At 45.5% G+C, this 21301-nt stretch overlaps 1 protein-coding gene across 1 annotated transcript in view; it reads left to right on the top strand.

Moving 5' to 3' along the window:
• Window positions 1–14278: 14278 nt before the first annotated feature.
• Tg (Transglutaminase) overlaps window positions 14279–21301 on the top strand; it is a gene marked incomplete in the record, with an annotated part of 73910 nt that continues 66887 nt past the window's right edge. Inside the window, 1 exon segment of the mRNA XM_077686211.1 lies at window positions 14279–14598. Coding sequence (XP_077542337.1) covers window positions 14550–14598 — 49 coding nt within the window.

Below are 21301 nucleotides of genomic sequence, written 5' to 3'. Positions count from 1 at the left end.
ACGTTTCAGCAACTGTCCACATCTTCCACTTTAGTAGGATTTGCGAACGTTAAGGCTGATATTCCGGCTTTAGTCGCTTTAGAGAAAGATAGTTTTAATCGTTCTTCGTCGCTGGCCGCGCTTCGCAGACGGACGGCGAAAGTGGCCTTGAAAATTGAGAGGCAACTGTAGGTCCGTGGTTCCTTGTTTCGCCTATAGACGGCTTAAAAATCTAAGCGCCCCGGAACATTGCAGCAGCTTTCAACCATTTACGCTACCGACAAGTTACGTATCATTAAGAGCATAAAACATTCATTTATTCATTGGGCTAATTAGGTTAAATTGCCATGTGCTTTCTACAAATCTTATGAACCAATTCACCATGAAACATAGGCTAAACATGGGATATCCAAGGCTAAAAAATCGGGAGGTTCCCGTTTGAACCCATTCCCATTTCACCCTTCCCGCTTGTTCCCTCCCGTTTCAACCCGGCGCAAAACGCCCTTCCCGTTTCGCCCTTTCCCACTTGGCCCGTTCCCGTTTGAACCCATTCCCATTTGTTCCGTCCCATTTCAACTCGGGACGAAAGAACCTTCCCGTTTCGTATTTTCCTATTTAGCCCGTTCCCGGAATAACGTACCCAGTTTATGAAACGTTATAAAAAACGTTTTCATATTGTTTTTCATTTATTTCCGTTTGTTCACAGCCGCTGCGATAGCATGCTCAGTACATCCAGAGTCCTTGACTGCTTTTCAAACCTGGGCTTCACTTTTTGAATCTAGAGACGACGATATTTGGTTACAGTTTCTCATACCAATTAACAAATCTTTTATATTAACAAAGCCTAACAAACAAATTAACAATTAACAAATTAATAAACAAATCTTTTAATAATAAACAAATGATTAATAAACAAAGAAATCTTTTAAATTAAGAAACCAAAACAATGACAAAATCAAAAAGCCCAGAAAAGCGCCGCGGAAGCACAAATAAAAAATCGCAAAAACACCCTTACTTTGAAAGAAACCGTATTTGGCGGACTAACACCTTTAATCGTTATAATAGCGCAAGTGTACATCAATGTCGAAAAGAAACAGATGAAAACTATAAAAAATAAAAAAGATGTATAAAAATAAAGTAATCCTATTTATCTGGATACATATGCCACATCTGGCTATAAAAAATCGCAGTCAAGAGAAGCGGCGAAAATTATAAACTTAGCTTTGCGTTTTATTGATTCTGTTTATTCCCGTCACTCTAGCGTACTCGATTTGCGTAATAGGGCAAACCTTCAGAAACTCAAGCAGCGCAGGGTCGTCTCCAGCCTAAATTTTCTTTACTACAGAAACTTAAAATTGTCGCGGGAATACTACCTCCAAGGGCCTTTCAGACGTTCAGCGAGAAGACATCATAGTAAGACTATTAGGCAGCCAATCAGCTGAATTGCTATTCGAAAGTTCTCTTTGTTTCCTCGTGCAATTTCTTACTGGAATAAGTTAACTGAACGAACAGTGAACTCGGTATCGTTAGAAGAACTTTCCCCACGTAATGTAAATATGTATTCTGGTTGGAATCATCGTATTTTAAAATTGGAATACATTACGAATGCATATCCTTGTTCGCACCCCTTTGCGTCTATTACATATTTATGTCTTATACTTATTTGTGTGGGGCGTTTTTAAACTACGCCAACCAATACTGATGTGTTTTTATGTTCACTCCTGCATGAGCCTGACCAGGTATCGGGCTCATGCAGGAGTAAAATAAATCGGTAAGTATCGGTAAATAAATAAAAATATCTGCCCATTACTCACGTAGGAAAGTCATTAGTAGCCAATTCTCTGATTTCTGCACATGTTTTTGCCTTTTTTAAAGTCTCTCCTACGGAGATCTTTGATCTATAGATCTCTCGAACCCGAAGACAAAGCTGCGCTCCAAACAATGAGCATAAGAGCGGCTGATATTTAATTTTCAGCTGCACTTACGAACACCAACTGCAGAAAAATCCAATGCGTGCATTACTCAAGATATTGGGTATCTGTATAGTACACTTTCGCCGCTACAAATTTTGTGTCAAGAGGGCAGTATCGGCCTAAGGCATTCGGAAACTTTTATCGGCCAGAAATATCGGTCGATTCCAGAAAATTTGGTGCATACAAGTTTTTAGTGCATGACCCATTGCTTCTAAGCACATTTTGGGGAACAGTTTCGAAGACGGTAACGCATATTTTCAGAGATTCAAATGGGTTGCAACAATGCGGGTTCAAATGAGAAGGGCGCTTTGGGAGCGGGTTGTAACGGGAAGGGTGTTTTGGGAACGGGCTGAAACAGGAAGCGCCCAAACGGGAAGGTCGTGTCGGGAACGGGCGCACACGGGACGGGTCAAGCGGGAAGGGCGTTTCGGGAATGGGTTCAAACGGGAAGGGGTCAAACGGGAATGGGTTCTTTCGGGCTACACCCAAAAAATCGAGGGATCGTGGAGTGTAAAATTGGTGAAATTCTGTGTCAGAAGACAGCTGTCCGCGCAGTAATATTTGATTTGGCGAACACAAGGTTACTGTAATAAAAGGACACGGCCAGAAAGTGACGTTTCCCACCAAGCAGCTGACGCCGTCAATCTGTTTCTCTCTTTTTTAGCTTTATCATGCCGCAAGGCGGGGACGAAGGCGTATGGTCAGATGATGATGAGAAAAGGTGATCAGATGAACATGGAAAAGATCGCTTCTGCTTTATTTGTGCGTGACTTCTACTGAAAATATTCCCTTACAACATTATGCATTATATTAGATAACATGACTCCTTATAAACACATAAAATCCGCATCCATCGCAGCCCTTGCTTACAGCGCATGGAGAATTACCTAAAAATGATCCAGGTTCGCCCCTTGTAAACCTAGTTACCACGAGCGGAAGCAAAAACTGTGCACACAGTGTTATGCGAAAGCCTGCCTTCGCTTGAGATTTCGCAGCCTGCCGTATAGCTATGTCTACATGACGATTGGATTCATAGCTTTTGCTTGGGCTGAAGGGCACGCACGGCCGCCCTGCCTGCGCGCCATCGATGGCGAGAGTGAGGGACCAAGTGCCGGCGAAGCAACCATCGAACCATGGCCTAGCCACGTGGTTCGCTTGCGCTGAAGCGCACGAACATTCAGCCCAGCCGGCGCTGAGGGATCAAGCGCAGGCGAACCAGCCCTTTAACTGTGGCCTAGTCGCGTGGTACCGCAGCGGCGAGGCTCCGACCAAGCGAAGCGATAAGAAAGGCGCAGCTTGCGCGTAGGCGGCTGAAGGTCACTCGCGATGCGATGAATGATCTTGAAGAATGTAGCGTAATAGAACTTCGCTCTAAGAATTAAAACCGTAAGGCTGGCGGCTCTGGAACATCTCTCATTATCCGGATTTAATTCAATTTTGGAAGCCTCTGTTTAAAAAGACTTTTTCACTCGGTATAGAGATGGGCGTTTAAAGCTCGAAAATGGCAGTAATCCCTCCGAGATCTGCATGATTATCGCCTTCTTGCACCGCAGAAACGAAACTTTTTGTCACGATAGTGTACACCGTTACCGGGTGGGAACTGAGCATTTATTCAGCTGTGCTTTTGCTACAACTAACATTTTCCTTCATGGAGGCGTAGTCATCCTGACTTAGATTATGTTTATGTGTAGTATTCTCATGACAAGTGATGTTTTCACTATAGTTGATGCATATAAATTCAAAAAACCAACGAGTTATTATTATTTCTTTCAGTGGCGAGTTTTTTGCAGACGTTCTGGCTTAACTTCCAACGTTGTCGGTGCAAGCGATGCCTGGAGGTACGGACTGACAGACCCATTTCGACTGTTCGCACTTCAGCCTGATGTGACAGCCACGTGTTGAACTGGTGTGCTTCCCTATTCACTTCCACCTTCAGTATGTTCTGCATGTGTATTTTTACGGCAAGATTCTCTTGTAGCTTCTTTTTTGGCAAATTTTATTACATTTTCTATTCAATCTTTTTTTGGAGATACAACCAAGCAACAAAGGAGCCCAGATGAAAATGCGATCGTTACAAGCAACTAAACAATAACGTTCACAGCACAAGCAAATATATATGTGTCATGCACATATGTGTTAAAAAGGGTCACGCATTTTCACCAAATGTTGAGAAGGCATTTTGCTTAATTAGATGTGTTCTAGGTATCGTGACAAACCTTCAACGTCTTCGAATATAATATTTCGGCCCAGTGCTCGGGTATGTTACAAATGTAAAAGCTTGGATCGAAATCTCCAATGTCATATCACAACTTACCATGGCTGTTCTGTTTACTTTGTGTTCACCGTTCTGTTTTTTGTTGCGCTTCAAACCATAGCAAGCACTCAACTAGCCCAGTAGGAGTTTTAACGTGGCTGCCAGACCCACATTAGCCCTAATGTTAAGCGCCCATGGAGCCTGTGTAGGGATCGGCCAATGTGGAAAGGGAAATGTGCGTTCTAGTTTTCTTTGTTCGAGTTTACTGCAGCCCAATTACCCTTCAGTATATTACTACGCATTTCTGGAAAGGTTATCTTACCGGTACTCGCGTGTGCACCCATGAACATGTCCAGTCACGGAGTTCTTGCATTGTTTTATAGCCATGATATCAAGGCGCATGCGCCACTGATGGAGAGAGAGTGAAAAAAAAATCCTTCGTCGCATGCCCCCGCGCGAGGGACACGAGTAAATGCAGAGCATTGGGGGTGGTCAGGTGGCGTAGGTTGTGGTAGTTGGCGGTGGTAGTTGCAGTTGTTGTTGTCGTAGGGGTTGGGTAGTTGGGTTGCGAGACGAGAGAGAGAGAGAGAGAGAGAGAGAGAGAGAGAGAGAGAGAGAGAGAGAGAGAGAGAGAGAGAGAGAGAGCGAGAGACGTAAGTACGTAACGTGTTATTTATTGCCATCGTTTGCACCCCACCCTCTCTGCGGGGCAACCGGTTGGATCTTTATTATTATTCTTTTGTTTCTTTTCTTTTCTTTCTTATTATCCCTCTCGGGAGGGCAGTGCGCCATCGTCGAAGTTCATAAGCGCTGGAAGCAACACCTTCAACCAGTACCGCGACGCGAGCCAACGTCAGCGTTGCAGTACCAGTTCAAGACATCGTGCCATCCTCTTCATCGACGGCGGCATAAGACAAGGCGGCGAGACGGCGCGCTGCCGACGCCGAACGCAAGCGTCTGAAGCGCGCTGCCGACGCCGAACTTCGTGCACGAGAAGCCGCGGCCAAACGTCAACGTCGGGCCGCGGATCCTTCGCTCGGGCAACGAGTATATTCGTAGCGCGCGCAGTAGAGGGAGAGGAGGTAGCACCTGCTGCTGCAACGCCTCTTTCAGTGCCGGAGCACGCGCATGCGCGCCCGCACCTGTTGTTGAGAGCGAGGAGGAGCGGGGGAGGGGCGCACGTGCTGGCTGGCTGCGGACGCCGACTTACGGACGCATAACATCGTGAGGTAAAGAAATGCTCTGCCTTTAAAACTCAGTGCCATCCCACTCTGTGAAGGTGGAAGACCAGCGGAGCTGCTTGTGGGTTATCGAATGCCCACAAGCTCTCGCTCAAACCGCATTGTCGTGGCGGGGGTGAGCGTTCAGCAGGCAGGTTCAGCAAGCGCAGACGTCTTGCGAATTTCTCCTCAAGGTATTCGGGGTCTTGACGGGCATCGCCCTTGCGTTTGACGTTGGCGGCGCGATCGTCGTCGGTGGTCTCCTTTCACCGCGTTCGCTCCCATTGACGCCTGTTTTGTGTTTATATATGGGTAGACTTCACTGTGCAACACACAATGTGGGAAAGCCAGCTAACAAAAACCAAATTGGCACCAATCTCTTTAAAGTTGGCTTCACTTATAAACACAAATGCATCGCTGGAAAGAAACTTTTTCACGGGCAATATGCGCCATCTTATATCAAAATATGAAGCGCCGGAGGTGAACAGGTGGCCGAAGGGAGAGGGTGCACCGAAGTAAGGAGGAAGGAAGCTGCTTTTCTCCGTCTACGCACGTACACAAGCACACACAAAAACGGCGGAGTTAAGGCCAGAATACATGGAGCGAACTTTCACGACTGAGTTCGTTTTGCGGAAAATCTTCCACAGCCGAAAGATCGTCGGTCTGAACCAGATGGAGTTCGAAGACACGGCGGCCGCTGCGGCCTCGCCGCTAGGTTTCTCCTAGGGTGGCTAGCCGAGGCAAATACTCTGAAGTGATAGAAATAAGAAACAAAAAAGTTCTCAAGACTAATACATTTGCGTTTTCATTACAAAACACTCTAAATAAAACCGTAACAATTTGTTTAGAAGAGATTGTAACATTTCTGAGGTGTTTCGCACATTAGTGCGCCATTAGAGCTCTAGGGTAGCGGTCATCCTATGCGGGCTGGCTACACAATGTAGATGCCCAGAACCAACGATGACGACCCGTAAACAGACCCCGTGAAGGCACCTTAGTAGAGGAGTTTTCAAAAGCGCCGACGTCAGGCTGTTGGATTCTCGGACTACGACTGACGGAAAGACACTCCGTATTGAATAAAGGCTGTATTAAAAAGTTTCGATGGCTATCGTGCGCCGCCTCTTTGAAATCCCCGCAAGATTAGACGCTTCTTCACTGCCAGGATTACTTTTACATTAAATTCCAGGCGCGCCGTTTGAACGGCATCGTTACAAGGGCCCGGAAAGCGTGCGTCCGGCGTGAATGGCGTCAGATTGATGTGGATGGGGCCAGGCAGGGAAACAAAGTCCAGGTGAGGGGCTAGACCTGAGTGGCTCCTTCGGTTAACTTTTTACCGGTTCCAGTATCGTCGCTGCCTGGCGAACTTTTCTGTGCTAGCTAGATCGGCGGCGGACGACGTTTTCTCCGCCGCCGGGCATTGTTCGTCGACTTTTAAGTGCGAATGCACTTTATAAGCGACCCCAAACCTTCCACCGCCGCCGCCGGCGGCGGCGGCGTCCGCAGTCCTCCTCTCCCTAGCAACGGCGTGGAGCGGAGAGGAGCGTCGGTAGCAACGGCGCGGTGACGTCACTTCACCACGTGACCGCGCTCGCTCCGCCTCCTCGCCGTGGCTGCGCGGGTGCGCGCCGCTCCCCGCACCGCTCCTCGCGCCGTGACGTCATGGTATGACGTCACAGCGCGCCTCCTCTCCCCAGCAGCTGCCGCGCGTCTCTCCCTCCACCGTGACGTCACACTCTCTCCTCTCCCCCTCGCTCGGCTGCAGCTGCCGTGCGCCGCTGTCCCTCTCCCCTTGCGCTCGCCTCCTCTCTCAGCCACCTGGCTCGGCGCGCTCGGCGCGGCGTACCCCCCTATATATGCAGCGATAAACTGCCAGACCTCCGTGGGTCGGCTCGCGCGCGCTCACGGGCGAATGCCAACGGATTTTAACTTTACTCCCCCTCATAGCATCACCCCGTGCATTCGCACTTAACCATGTTCACCCTCGGGGAAATGCTTGGGAGTTTTTTTTATCGCATATTCGCTCCAAGCCCGAACAATCCGGTGTCCGACGCGGCGCGGAAAAATATCTAGCCGGTTGGATGCGCGTGGGAGCGGCCTATCCGGGGGTGCTTCGGCAGCCAAATCGGTCTTCAAAGCCGGAGACGCGTGCGCAACGCGTCCTTTCCCACTCAAGTGTTTCTCCCTTCAATCTATAACAGCTACGCTGTAAAAATAGCTGTAAGTGGTCGGATTCCTCTTTACGGGATCTCGTTGAAGTTTGGTGCCTTCTTCGCGCGTTCCACAAGCCCAAGCTGAGTGTAATGAGAGTAATGAGTAATGAAAGTAATGAGCCATTTCCATGAAATTGCTGGGCTGAAGTAATTTATTACATTACTAAATTACCAACACTCAAGAGTAATTCATTACATTACTCATTACAGCAAAAAGTAATTTAATTACTGTAATTCAATTACTGTAATTTCATTACTGTCAAGTCTGCTCTAGAGGGCGGGATTGATTTCTCGTAGTTTAGATGGCGCGGGGGGGGGGGGGGGGGAGGCGGTAGCTTTATTGTCTGAGGGGGCGTGAATGCCCTGGTGGTGAAAGAGAGGGCATGGAGAGAGCGAATGGTCGAATAGATATCATGGTCCCAGGTTATGCGGTTTGTGCAGGGTTCGTGGGGCCACAAATCAATTGAATTCGTAGAGATCATTTGGAAGTTTATGGGTCCCGTTAAGATCATTTACTAGTTCGCAAGTTTCGTGAAGACACAGGTGCGCAAGGATGGTTATGACAGGACTCGGTCCAGGTTATCACACCTGCCTTTATAGAGAAATGGTTAGTGTAGGTTCGATTATTTTTTCTAGAGATGAAGGGTCTGCTCGAACGCATTTCAAATGTACTTCCTCACCTGCAAATTGGGAACCGAGTTCCAATAGTTACTCGCGACCAGTCGGGAAGTGTGTACAGTGTCATATCAAATGATATATAGGTTAGGGATGCACGTATGATAACAATGCGGGCAGTGTTGGATGTGCGAGATTGCTACGTGTGCCTATTTAATAGTGTACCAAATGAGGGGTTAGTACCGTATTGGCATAGACCTTATCAATCATTATATCCCCCGAGCATGTGAGCGCCTTAAGCGGGCCTTGTACGCTCACTGGAGTGGCATGTTGCAGCCTCTTGCAATCTGTGCCTTTGTCATGTTCAGGTTTTCATGATTTATTAAAAAATATTGCATACAAGAAAGAACAATGGCAATTATTACTACAGAAGGAGGTCCCAGAGTTCATACACTGCTGAGGGGACCTCCTGTGTGAAGTACAAAAACAAGCGTACACACAGGCAGGCAGAGCGTTATAGATCAGTGAAGCAATATTGGCAAAGATGAATAGGTAGCAAAACACATATCAATAGAATTTCCTCAGACAAAGTGTTATTTATTTATTTATTTATTTATTTATTTATTTATTTATTTATTTATTTATTTATTTATTTATTTATTTATTTATGTATTTATTTATTTATTTATTTATTTATTTATTTATTTATTTATTTATTTATAGACACTGCGATCTCGTAACGAGACCTTAGCAGGATGGGTTACATCTTTTTAACGAGTTCATAACATGACACAGAATTATACAGAAACATAGTCGATGGCAGGTAATAGGAACAAAAGACAACAACAACAATCAAAGCAAGTGCGACTCGAATAAGGATAATGAACTTAGTGAAACAACATCATTCGCCAGGTCATTCCAATCTACAATGGTACGTGTGAAAAAAGAATATTTAAAACAGTTATTTTGCGGAACAAGTAGTGTAATCATGAGGGAGTGCCGTTTTCTGGTAGCATAACCTGAAGAAAAGGATAAAATGTGCGACGTATCTACATGGTAGTGCCCTTTGACTAACTGAAAAACAAATTTTAAGCGACAGATGCGATTTATCTGGGAAACTGATTGGAACCCACTTCTGTTTAGGAGTTCAGTAATGGAGGAGCGACCATATGAGTTATATATAAATCGAACTGCTTTCTTTTGTATTCTTTCTAATTTTTCTATATTATTCCTAGTGAAAGGGTCGCAAATGATTACTGCGTACTCCATTATCAGGCGAATTCTTGAATTGTAGGCAAGAAGGCGTAGATCTGGTGTGGCGGACTTTAACGAACGCCTTAAAAAAAAATTTTCCGAAGACATTTTGCGGTTACAACATCAATATGTTTCGTCCAAGAGAGGTCATTTGAAATCCAAACACCGAGATATGTGTACTCCTGTACTTCTGAAAGTAAAACGTTGTTTGCTGTGTAACAAAACAAAAGCGGTCGCTTTTTATGTGTTATTCTCATAAGTACCGTTTTTTCAAAGTTAATTGACATTTGCCACTTATCGCACCAAGAAATTACTTTCGCAAAGTTTTCGTTTAGCCTGGCCTGATCTTCAACGGAACTAATTTTCTCATATAATACACAATCATCAGCGTATAGCTTAACTGGAACTGACAGGTCAGTGACGATGTCATTTATAAACAGCAAAAATAAGAGCGGTCCTAGAACCGATCCATGAGGGACACCGGAATCAACTGTTACTTTGCCTGAACAAACTTCATTCAGAACCACAAATTGGTTACGGTTCGACAAGTAGGCTTTGATCCATGTTAGTAATTTTTCGTTCCAGATTATACAGCCTAATTTGAGCAGTAATTTAGTATGCGAGACTTTGTCAAATGCTTTACGGAAATCCATAAATATAACATCGATCTGTTTACCTTCATTTATTGTCTGTGAAAAATCATGAACAGTTTCAACTAATTGAGTCGTAGTGGAATACCCGCGCCGAAAACTATGTTGTGCATTCGTCAAGACATTATGTTCGTCGAGAAATTTAATCAGGTGTTTATGAATAATATGTTCGAGTAATTTGCACGTGGTTGATGTCAGGGAAATAGGGCGGTAGTTAGAAATGCATGCTTTTTCACCATTTTATGCAAGGGTTTAATTTTAGCGGTTTTCCAGTCTTCCGGTAGAACACCTTCATTCAGAGATCTGGAATACATGATGCATAAATATTTAGCGCACCACTCAGCATATTGCTTCAAGAAGGCATTGGAAATACCATCAGATCCCGTGGATTTTTTAACATCAAGTTGCAGTAACAAATTAAACACACCATGCTCAGAAATAGAACTATCAAGGACAGGGGGGAGATCCAGACTAAAATGCGGGATTCGGGCATTGTCCTTCGTAAACACTGCTTTGAAATTACTGTTAAAAGCCGAACAAGCCATGGTTTGGTCAATCACAAGCTTTCCCTCGATTAAAAAGTAATCAGAAGAGCTGCTGCTGGGCTAATAGCTCTCCAGAACTTTTCTGGGGAGGATTTAATAAAGATGGAAGCTGAGTGCTAAATTATTTTTCTTTGTCTTGCGTAACTTGCTGTTTTAAGTTGACAGTCTGGTCGTGGTAAGTGTTGCAATGGGGCACTGGAAACCACTGGAGGTGTGTCAAGCCTCTCTCGGGAGGTGGTGTGAACCATGTGGTTGTCGTGCGCCCCAGGTGTGTGTCCCGAGGTACAGACGATGGGGTTGGCGATGCCTTCCAATTGAGGATCGCGGATAACATTCTTGCCGTAAAATTAGGTGAAAAGGTTCTGAGAAATTTTTTGTTTACAGGATCTTCAGTTTACGCTCCTAGTTTTTGGTGAGTGCCTGGTGAGCAGGAGGATAGTGTTTTCACCCAGGTTGTAGTCATGTGTGACGTTCCATTAGGTAATCTAGGGGGTGAGCCATCAGCAGTTAAACGACCCACGATGCCTGGTCGGCTAATATTTAGGGCACTCTGTGGCCCATGACATTCCCGCGAAGGAACCATTCGGCCGGGGCCAAAACCAGACGGGTGGGGAACTTTGGGGTGGGGGGTCATGGGAGAATGGAGAGAATGTTCTTTAGAGGCTGTCAATAATATTCGTCCACTAGTGTAGCTTGGACATGTTTCCTGAGAGTCACGGTCAGTAATGATTGTATCTGCCAAGGTATGGGCGATGGTAAGAGCGACGGGAAGAGCGATGGCTACGTCGTCTGGTTGGAGGGTAAGGGTCTTCTTTTTGGATGGCAATACTGGAGATGTGTTCGGTGCATGTGGCGACGACGTCTGTCGTCGCATTTATGCGGGCTATAGTCAAGAGCGCCCGTGCGCACGGTAGTAGGGTTGGACCTAGGGATTCCGCCTATAGTGCCTACGCTCCTGCCGCACGTCTTCCTTGAATGAAGCTGCGGGTACATGTTGCGGCAAATGGTATCCACAAGGATATTTTATCTGATAGTTGGGGGTGTGTCCGTGGCGCAGATGCCTTGTTCTCCTGGGGTATTGCATCCTAAAAAGTTGGCATCCTGTTCTTGTGGTCGCTGGATGATGGAACTGGTTTATCAGGCCGCCCTCAATGAGCTCCTCTCCCACGTAATCTACTCCGAGTTTGAGGACAGTTGGTCCATGGCCGTGCTGATGGGGAGACCATGCTACTACAATTCTAATAACGTTGCTACTACATGCCTCCCTAATAAGTCTTTCGAGTTGGTTTACATCGCTTCGGGAAAGGACCGCCTGAGGGATGGTGTAGTTGATGCGAAGGAAGATGAAGGCTTGGACAAGCCGCACTGTATCCGTCTCCCTCCTCCCTTCGGGGTGGTGCGCCTGTTGTGAGAGTCAGATGGCGAGAAAAGAAGTATAGAGTTGAAGCAGTGTTCTTGGCAGGTCATCCCCACTATTTAGTGTGGTGAAAGCGTAATCGTTGTACTGTCCAGTGTAATTGGAGGCCTCAGCCCTGCTTTCTTCTTCCACATTTCCGGATAAGGAAAAGTTCATACTTCTCTAACGAGATGCATTGATCGCATTTGGTTGCGCAGGCATGTATGACAACAGCAGTCCGTTGAAGGTGATCTTGTACTACCCCTTCCGACCCTGTGCTCATCCGCAACGTTATATTGTTGGGTCACAGTCCATGGTGAAGGTCAGGGATGACAATTGTTTTGGAAGGCCGATGAGGACGATCTTGGATAGCCGAGGGAAAGAACTGCGCACCTATGGCGCGCATCGGCCTCAAACAGAAATGAGGGTGATTGCTGGTCGCCTACTTTTAGGGCTGCTTGTCGCTTTGTGAGAAAATCTCTACGTGGTTTTGTATTAAAGCTCCGCAGTGCAGGTTATTGAGATGTTATATGATCCGTTTATCCTTTCGAACACCTCTTTTACATCGAGAGCGAGGATCGCTTTAGGCGTATAATCATTGGCGTGCATCATGATGTCCTCCTTAAGCGGAAGAATGCCATTGGCACTGAAATTTGGTCGGAAGCCGTACATGGACGTAAATGCCTGGCATCTTCTAGGTATTGTAGGCGGGCGAGGATGATGTGTTCGAGTAGCTCTCTTATGCAGGACGTTAGCGAAATTAGGCAGAGATTCTCAACGCATTGTTCCTTGTCTGGTTTTGGTATTGGGTGGGTCTCGACCGTCTTCGGCACAATAGCGAAGAAGAGGCTCCTGCAAATGCTACTGTTGACTCCCAGCAGGGCTCCAGCTATCCGCACTTTCCGGCCTTAAGTCCAAGATTCCCGCATTTACAGTCGTCCGGACTTCTATTCTCGTTTGATATTTAGTGTTTTCGCCATCATAAATTTCCCATTGTAAATACAATTTGAAGATGATCCCTAAAGTGGCACGCGACATCTTTAAGACTTTTAGTATCGAATATCATCCTCAGAGAATCGTACAATGACAGAGCCGTCGGCCAACAGGTGTCTCTGTCAGTCTTATTCCCTTGGGTTGATCCCCTGTGAGCTTTTATAAGGTGTGCGTTAAAAAAAATCCGGAATGTTACGACCACTGCACCTCTAATTCGACACCAGCTGTTTGTGCGTTCAAGGGTTGATGAAAAAGGTATGCATAAAATTAGTTTAAATGTGCTGACATATTAGTTTGCGGTCCTTGAAATGACTGGCCAGATGTATCGTCCACGCCAAGGGTGGTTGACGATCAGAACTTTCTCCAACTGACATCATTCGTAGTTCCTCCCCCCCCCCCCCCGCCAATTACGCCGACATGTTTATCATGAACCCCTTTGAATGAACGTTCGGGGCATGGTCCCTGTCAATAAAATACGAATGTCTCCAAAAAGTCCACCATCCAAGGGTACATCCCCCCCCCCTAAGCTCGTTTGTTCCATACTGAATAACAACTCGCAGCAGGTATCCTATGTGAACAAACGGTATTCTATACGACAGGCCAACCGCTTCCGCCATTACGTGGCCGAGAAAGCGGTCGGGATTCTTGCATCGGTACGACACGAAAACTCAATACTCCTCATTAACCGGTGCGGCTGTAATAAAACGATACAAGTAGCCTTTATCTCAAAAGAATGGTCTTATTCGTCGAGTTTCCGTGAGCGGCGTGCCATTCAACAGAGAACCGTGAGGAACTACTTTCAAACCAAAGCGACAGGTCCTCGCGGGTTGTGCTATGTTAAATATGATACGGAAACGTTTATGAGTGCTTCTGTGAGCTCAGCTGGGTAAAAAAACATTCGTCCTGTTTGCGTGACTATTGGTATGTGCAAGCCAAATCGACGTAATAAGGAATCCAAAAAACGTCTCCTGTTTCTCAATTTCGCGTTGATGATTACCCACGCTAGAGCGATTACATCGCTCGCTGTGCGTTGTTGTCGGCTCAACCTGCGATAAAGATCCTGGCGCACGCAAGCAACGCACGGCGCATAGGCAATTCAAATCGTACACAAAGGGTTTTCGCCTTAAGACAGGACTTCGCCGGGTTCCGCAGTCTCGGCAGCACTGCCTCTATGACAAGCGATGCATCATCGCTAGCCAGCGGTTAGCTGCCGATTCGGAGTCCGCTCAATGCTGCGTGGACGACCCTGGCGTCAGACCGCCGTTGCACGCGCCCAGAGCCGCAGGCCGCTTGACGCTCGTCCGCGAAGACCAATCAGCGCTACTCGCAACCGAAGGGCCGGACGGACACTCGCACGTTCGTCCTCCGCGGAGGAGACCTGTGCAGTCAGCCGCTCTGCTTTTCTTTCCCGCCCAGAGATTTTCCCTGAAACCCCTAACCGGGATCGTTCCGTCTAAGCCATGGGAGATGTAAGCAGCCGACTCCGAGGGGATGACGACGACGGACAACGTAAGTAACCTCGCTGCTTTCCGGACACTAGAAGCATCAGCACAACTCGCTCTCCCGGTGTGGCGCTAGTATAAAGCAAGAGTTGCGAGGGTATGTGGCACCTGTTAGACAAAACGAGTGTTCTTATTGGACACACTCGTTTTGTCCATAAAAATTCCATATGGAACGATAAGATCTCACTGGGTATTGTGAAGTCGTGCACTGCTCGGATGACAGAGTAACTACCGGACAGCTTATATTTGCTCCAACGACAGTTACACTACAGAACAATTTTTTCATGCTCTGAAATACCGGAAATGGTCTAATATTTAGACGTCTCCGAGAAACTGTTTTCTACACCGACTAACATTGCGCACACTCGCTTTCGGGGCTGTTTGAATAATCAGGCGTTTTTTCACTTCCACAAAGATTCGTAAACTGCACAGAGACTACAGTGGTACTTCCTAATTCACATTCTCAGCCTAATCTTCCGGTACACTTCTACAGGATTGCTACTTTATCAAACTATCGAGAAGCAACGTCATCGTGGACGGATTCACTTCAGTTTCGTCATATTCCAAAAATAAAATGAAACATTGCCTTGACAAAAGGAAATATATGTTAACTCCCTGACTTAAGCCACTTTGCCCACAATGTTCGCTAGTGCTAAGTGTTATTTATTTTTTAACGAGAATACTCGTATCCCAGCCGTAAATAATGAGAAGGAAATGACACAGAAAGCAACGGACAAATGTCCTCACCCATATGCCTTGTCCTTTGTTTTCTCCCAGTACCTTCTCTCGCGTTTCAAGAGCCTTTTCGCCAGTGGGATGGATTATTAACACCGTTCTAATTCGTATACTTTCTGACGAATTTAGGACTACACACTTTCACTGCACTAACAAAGAAAAGTAGTTTTTCATCACAAATGGTTTTGTTACCGACTTACAGGTGAATGGAATTGCTTAAAATTAACACTCTTGTTTCTAAAACCGAAGGCACGTGCAAAATTTCCAAAATTTTGTTAGGAAAGCGCAAAGGGAATTCAGGCTAGCTGCAGCATATGGCTCACGTTGCAAGTAAGTTTCCTTGGCGGATTTAATGCTGGTTGGAAGCTGCCAGAAATTGGAACAGAGTGTCAAACAACGTGCAATGGTACATAGGCAGTGAACGTTTTCACTGCAGAGATATGGCATGAGATTCGCTCATTGGGGTGATAACCAAGACCCTTTTCAGCTGAGAAGAGAATAACATAAGGCAGGGGCATGCATGTGGATCACCAAATTGTGCTTGCCTGAACAAAGCGATCATACTAGTGATATAATTCTCTGTAGATTTTTTATCGCTGGAATGTGGGTGGGCGCAAGAGAGGGCAAATAAAGACGTTATGCAACACATTACTTGTAAGTGGCAATGGTGGGGAGCCAGAATATGAGAGCTGAAACTTCGTTTACGCCTGGCAAAGGTGATTCGCAAAATTGTATGGCAGTGATTGAAAATTATTTTGTGGCTTTAGCTTGATGTTAGACTGTCTCGTTTTCTCTACAGCGTGTAGGCGATTGTAAGCGCGAGAAAAACTCTGCTTTTCAAATAAAGAGCCTTATCTCTTCTTGAGTACCACCAGCAGAAATTGATCTGTGTGCAGGCCAGCGATCTACATGAAGGTTAATTCAAGTGAAACCCGGGCGGTATACAAGTCAGAGATGCAGCAGCTATCAGACACTCCTGGAGTGCTGTGATGGAGTCAAGCGGGATTTAGTACATGCGACGTGGCAAGGCGCAGAGGGAGAGAGATATAACTGACTTAAGTTGCATCCAATTAGATTACGAGGTAGAGGGTTTTGCCGGGACCCCCACTCATCCTCCCTAAGCATCGGGTGGGATACCTTGGGAGACGGTGGCGGACAGGCCGAGACCGATGACTTGTCGTTGAGCGCAGCATTTTTTTATCATGTATGTCTTGTACGCACGTTGCTTCCGGCTGGGCTTGTGCGCCGTTTCGAACCAGACATACGTGCAGTTGCGTTAGGGCTTTAGAGTCAGCGCTTTTTATGTGGTTGTCTACGTGTTCTTGTGCTTATTACTCCTTCATTAGCAAGACATTATCATCGCTGCAGGCTCACCTAACTATTTTTTGGACGCGCTATGTTTAAGAGAGTACGCTAGAAAGCTTATAACCCTTTTCAACGGAAGAAAGGCTTCAGCACCCCTGATGGAGCGTCACCAGAATTGCTGTATAATTATTGTCGCGTTCTCAACAAGCAACAGTAGAGGAGACTGATGTGAACTAACGATTCCAATAACAAACAACGGTCGCTATTACAAAGTTTATAGTTACAACTGACTATTTTTCGCTACGTAGCTAACGCTGCACGTATAATAATGAATTGATTTTTCACCGAGTATCGAGTGCATTAAGTGACTTTTTAAAGTACTTTTTGTCGTACTTATATCCAAATTGACAAAAAAAATTCCAAGGCTCTGGTTTAATAGCCACCTCACTAGACATATGGCTGCAGGGCGATTTGAATGCACTCTTGCGCATATAAATTTTCTCGTTGTTTTCTTTTCCTCCTGTGGATCTTGCTAAAGTTACACCTGGGCTTCTGACACAACCAATGTAGCCCGCGTGTCTTCGTCTCGTGTTTTCTTTTTTTTTTTGGGGGGGGGGGGGGAGGTGTTTTCCGGGAATTGTCTCATATTCTCTTCGGTACGGTAGTCAGTAATTTGATTTAAATTATAGCTGTACACGGCTCACACAAGTTGCCCAATTCTAGTATTTACACGACCTAAACAATTCATTGAACTGGCCAATTGTCTAACAATAATGAGAATTTCTTACAGGAGACTTTTCATAGAAATACCAACATTAATCCCGCGCAATAATATGTAATCAAGCTTAATTGTATCTTTAGGTACCTTATTGTAGAAACCAGTGTCGCACCCTCTTTTATTCTTTGTGGGGAAGAGGTTGGGGTGGTTTGCCTCACGGAACGGAAATGACTTTTAATGTTAATTCGTGCATACGGAGAGTAACAATTCGCGACGTGCGATTTCACGCAAGACTGTGTTCTGCGCGGCGAGATCTCGGTACATAAACGTCACGCTGGCATTGCACAATACCACAGCGCAGACCACTTTTCTAGAGTCAAATCACACCTCAAAGCTTGTCGTTGCTATAGTTTTCTTAGTTTGGTCGCAATTATTGGTTCTTTCAAAAGTTGTGGGCAAGCCGATCCCCGAATGTCTTTAAGTGTTTGCAGGCCGTATCAGTATGTAAGCCGTGGCAATAAGAAATTCCGTTTTTGATCTAGAAATAACTGCGCAACAAAATGCTTCATGCTACCCCTAAATCACGGAGCAAGAGGCAACACAAGAGGGGTAACGTCGCTGCCCTGTGTGACGAGTACATGTACTGAAAAATCAAACATAATTGAGAAAAAATCCGGTTTCATACCCATGCTACATTAAAAGGTGTTGTAAAACGAAAGATTGGTACGCATCCCTCAACTTACGCTGATAGCTCGGTAAAAACATGACCATGCATTGAAAATAGGTATGCATTGAAAATAGGTATGTTTCGGCAATGTTGTTTGGCTTGGGTGTAAGTCACGACTACATTTATGAAAACTAGGTGACCTATGCTTTATTTACTTAAATGTTTGCACAATTACTAGCCACAATGGCTCCCAGTGTCTGCAATTTATTGGTGGAAAATAATCGCCATATCTATTATTCATTTCAGCCATACTATTTTTTCGAAGCTATCGATGGCTTTACGATAGTGGAATATTTGTATGATTTTACAAAGTCAAAGTACAGTTGACTTGTCGCTGTCTCTCATTGTTCTGGTCACCCGCGCGAATCGAGTTGCCGCTCTTTCTGCTTCTTGCAACTAAACTCTTCCCCGCATCTTCACGGCAGGTTGAAAAACTATCTATATTTTAGTGTATGGGGACCGGAGTAAAGGTTTAGAACATCACGCAGCATGGGTCACGATATAAAAGATAAAAATAAAGCAAAATGTTTGTTCATGTCGGCTAAATATAATTCAAAGGGAATCAACCCAGATAAGTAGATGTTATTCGTTCCCGCAATAATATCGGCCGAAATAAACTGGTAATAGGATGTTCTTAAGGCTCCAATCCTCATTTCCGATCGCATATTCAAGCGTCAGCCTATATTCAGGTTGCTATTCACGTCTCGGAGAAGTGTCATTTACTGATATTGGGCGAAAAGTTCAATATTCAAGTCGGGCCCAATCTCTTGGCGACCAACTTTAAATCTAACCGAGAAACCGTCATCTACCATTTTATATTATACTGTCGATATGCTCACACACTGAAATTTACGTAGTTTCTGCAACTATCCAACGGTTTACAGAAATGCTAGTTTCCAATGTGGTTCTCCGTGAGGCCAACCTTGTTTTGTGTACAGTTGGCTTTTTTTCATTGCCTCCTCTCCTCCTATAGACGTTACCATGTACAGCCTTATAGCTGATACTCCCATATCGATAAAGATTTTGACAGTTCGCAATCAATATTAATATACTGGTATTTTCTCGATAGCCGACTATCACTAGCATCCTACCCATGAGTACACGAGACCGAACTATGTACAGTCTATCGATACTCGCCTGTCAATATTGCCATATTGGTAGTTTTGTTTCTATCACACCAGGATTCCTATTAAAGCACCGCTACTATCAATTGCACTGTTGCAAGTGCGCCTCACTGCTGTATTCCAAAAGTTCTGTACGTTCAACAGGAAATGTTTATATTAACACGTCTTCAAACGTTGCGTTGCATTTTTGGTGCAATTGATGATGCCATCGACGGGCTTTCTCGCGGAAACGCCACACTAAATTCTTGCACGGCTGATTGCTGGCCGTAAAGTTCCACTGGCCGTTCCACTGGCTCTGGAAGCCCCAAGGCCGATAGGGTTACCACTTCATGAGCGTCAATAATTGTTGTGTATGAGGAGTATGCATCGGTTACTCCATGGCGCACATTGTTACCATTGCAACTGAGACAATTTACGAGGCCTTGTGTGGAAGCAACATTGGGCGAGTGTGACTTTCAGAGGGCTTCTAGCCGTCTAGACGACTCGAGAAAATGGATCCTACCATGGTTTTAACTCCCTGCGATCTTCATCTAATTGGAACCATACAGTTTCATACTGATATATTCTATAGGGAAAGCTAGAGCTGGTGTCTATACTCGGGAACAAGTTAAGAACGGCAACAGCTCATGCACGTTATCACTCCGCCTAAGCGACGGGCCCGGATGTCAACGGGCGCGCGCGTTTTGAAAGGAGATTGCTATGAATGCGCGATATCGCCTGCCCTTTCTCGCGTAGTTTGTTTGTCGTCGCTGCAGTAGTTTAAAAGCACATCAAGTCCAAAAAATCGCGGAAACGGCTCATTCCACGTTCTAAATATTCCCAGCAACGCACAACTTGCGCCGCCCGGAGTGACATCCGGCTGCGGTGGTGAGGAACAGCGGCTCGTCTATACCCGAGGATAGACGAGCCGCACTTCAGCGAGCGTGCCGTCATCTACCCGGTAGAGGAACGTCCCACTTGTCCATTACGTGGCTCGCCAACAAGCTCGGTAGTGTCTGTGGCTGCAAGAAAACAATAATATTATTGTGAAGTACTATTATTTTAAAATACTCAGCTCCATCATAGCCACGGAAGACGTATTTTTTTAACGCGAAAAACGCAAAAAGTGGTGATTTTTTTTATGTTTTCAAATTTGACGCTGCGATGACGCGATATGTGCAGGAGTGATATAATGTGGGCCAGCACTAAAACTATGGTTATCAGTGTGTTTACCGCATGTTAGCGTGCAAGTGATACGATAGAAGAGAGCTGGAGGACCCCTACAATCTCCCAGCCAGGTTTTCTGGCGTTGGCTTAGGTCGGCGGCTCCAGTTGAACAAACAAGTTTATGTGACGTCATAGAAAAGTTGCTGCAAAGTGGCTGGGGAGTCGCCACTGCTTCATCATCTGTTTTCTTTGATATTTCGAATAATTGTTCGACGTTTGCGGTAAAATTGGTATCATTGTTGTCGGGGAAAACAGCCTTTTTAATGAGCACAACTTGTACTTTGTCTTCATGGCCCCTTTAAGGTGGCGGAGGTAACGAATTTTAATTCCGCCGCATGTGCTTGTCTTTTACAAATGCGTAAAATTTGTGACTGAACTTGCGTCGATCCGTCGTTTGAGAGTCGATTTGTCGCTCGTGAGTAAAGTTTTCCTTGGCAACCACGTAAAGTCTTCCTTGGCAACTTACTGCGAGCGTACAAATGGTCACACACACAAGTTAAACCTCAATTTATATGTTTTAAGTACCAGAGCTTAGCTCGCCTCAGTCCATGATATATCGTAGTTACGACTAGTTATCGGGTGAGTTACAGCTGAACGGAATTGGGCTTATTTGAATAAATAATCTAATGAAAGGTGTAGGAGAGGAAAGTGCTCCAGCGGAAACGCATAACACGCGTTAGTGCCAGTTAACAGTAGTAGTTAGGTGTAAAAATTTTGTAAGGGCAGAAACTAAGGGTCTAATTAAATGTTTCCACGATGGAAATACTACCAACTTGTAATAGGTATGGTTACTCGCACCGCTTGTTAGATATATAAGTGCGCATGGACGAGCAGACGTACACAAAAGAGCGGTACAGAAGCGCAGCCATCCAGTGTGTCTGCGAGGTCGGCCTTT

This window comes from Haemaphysalis longicornis, unplaced genomic scaffold (assembly GCF_048455015.1).
Source record: "Haemaphysalis longicornis isolate Haplotype H1 unplaced genomic scaffold, Haemaphysalis longicornis Haplotype H1 scaffold_1, whole genome shotgun sequence".
Classification (NCBI taxonomy): domain Eukaryota; kingdom Metazoa; phylum Arthropoda; class Arachnida; order Ixodida; family Ixodidae; genus Haemaphysalis; species Haemaphysalis longicornis.
Note: the sequence above shows the minus strand (reverse complement) of the source record. Positions and strands in the feature narration are given on the sequence as shown.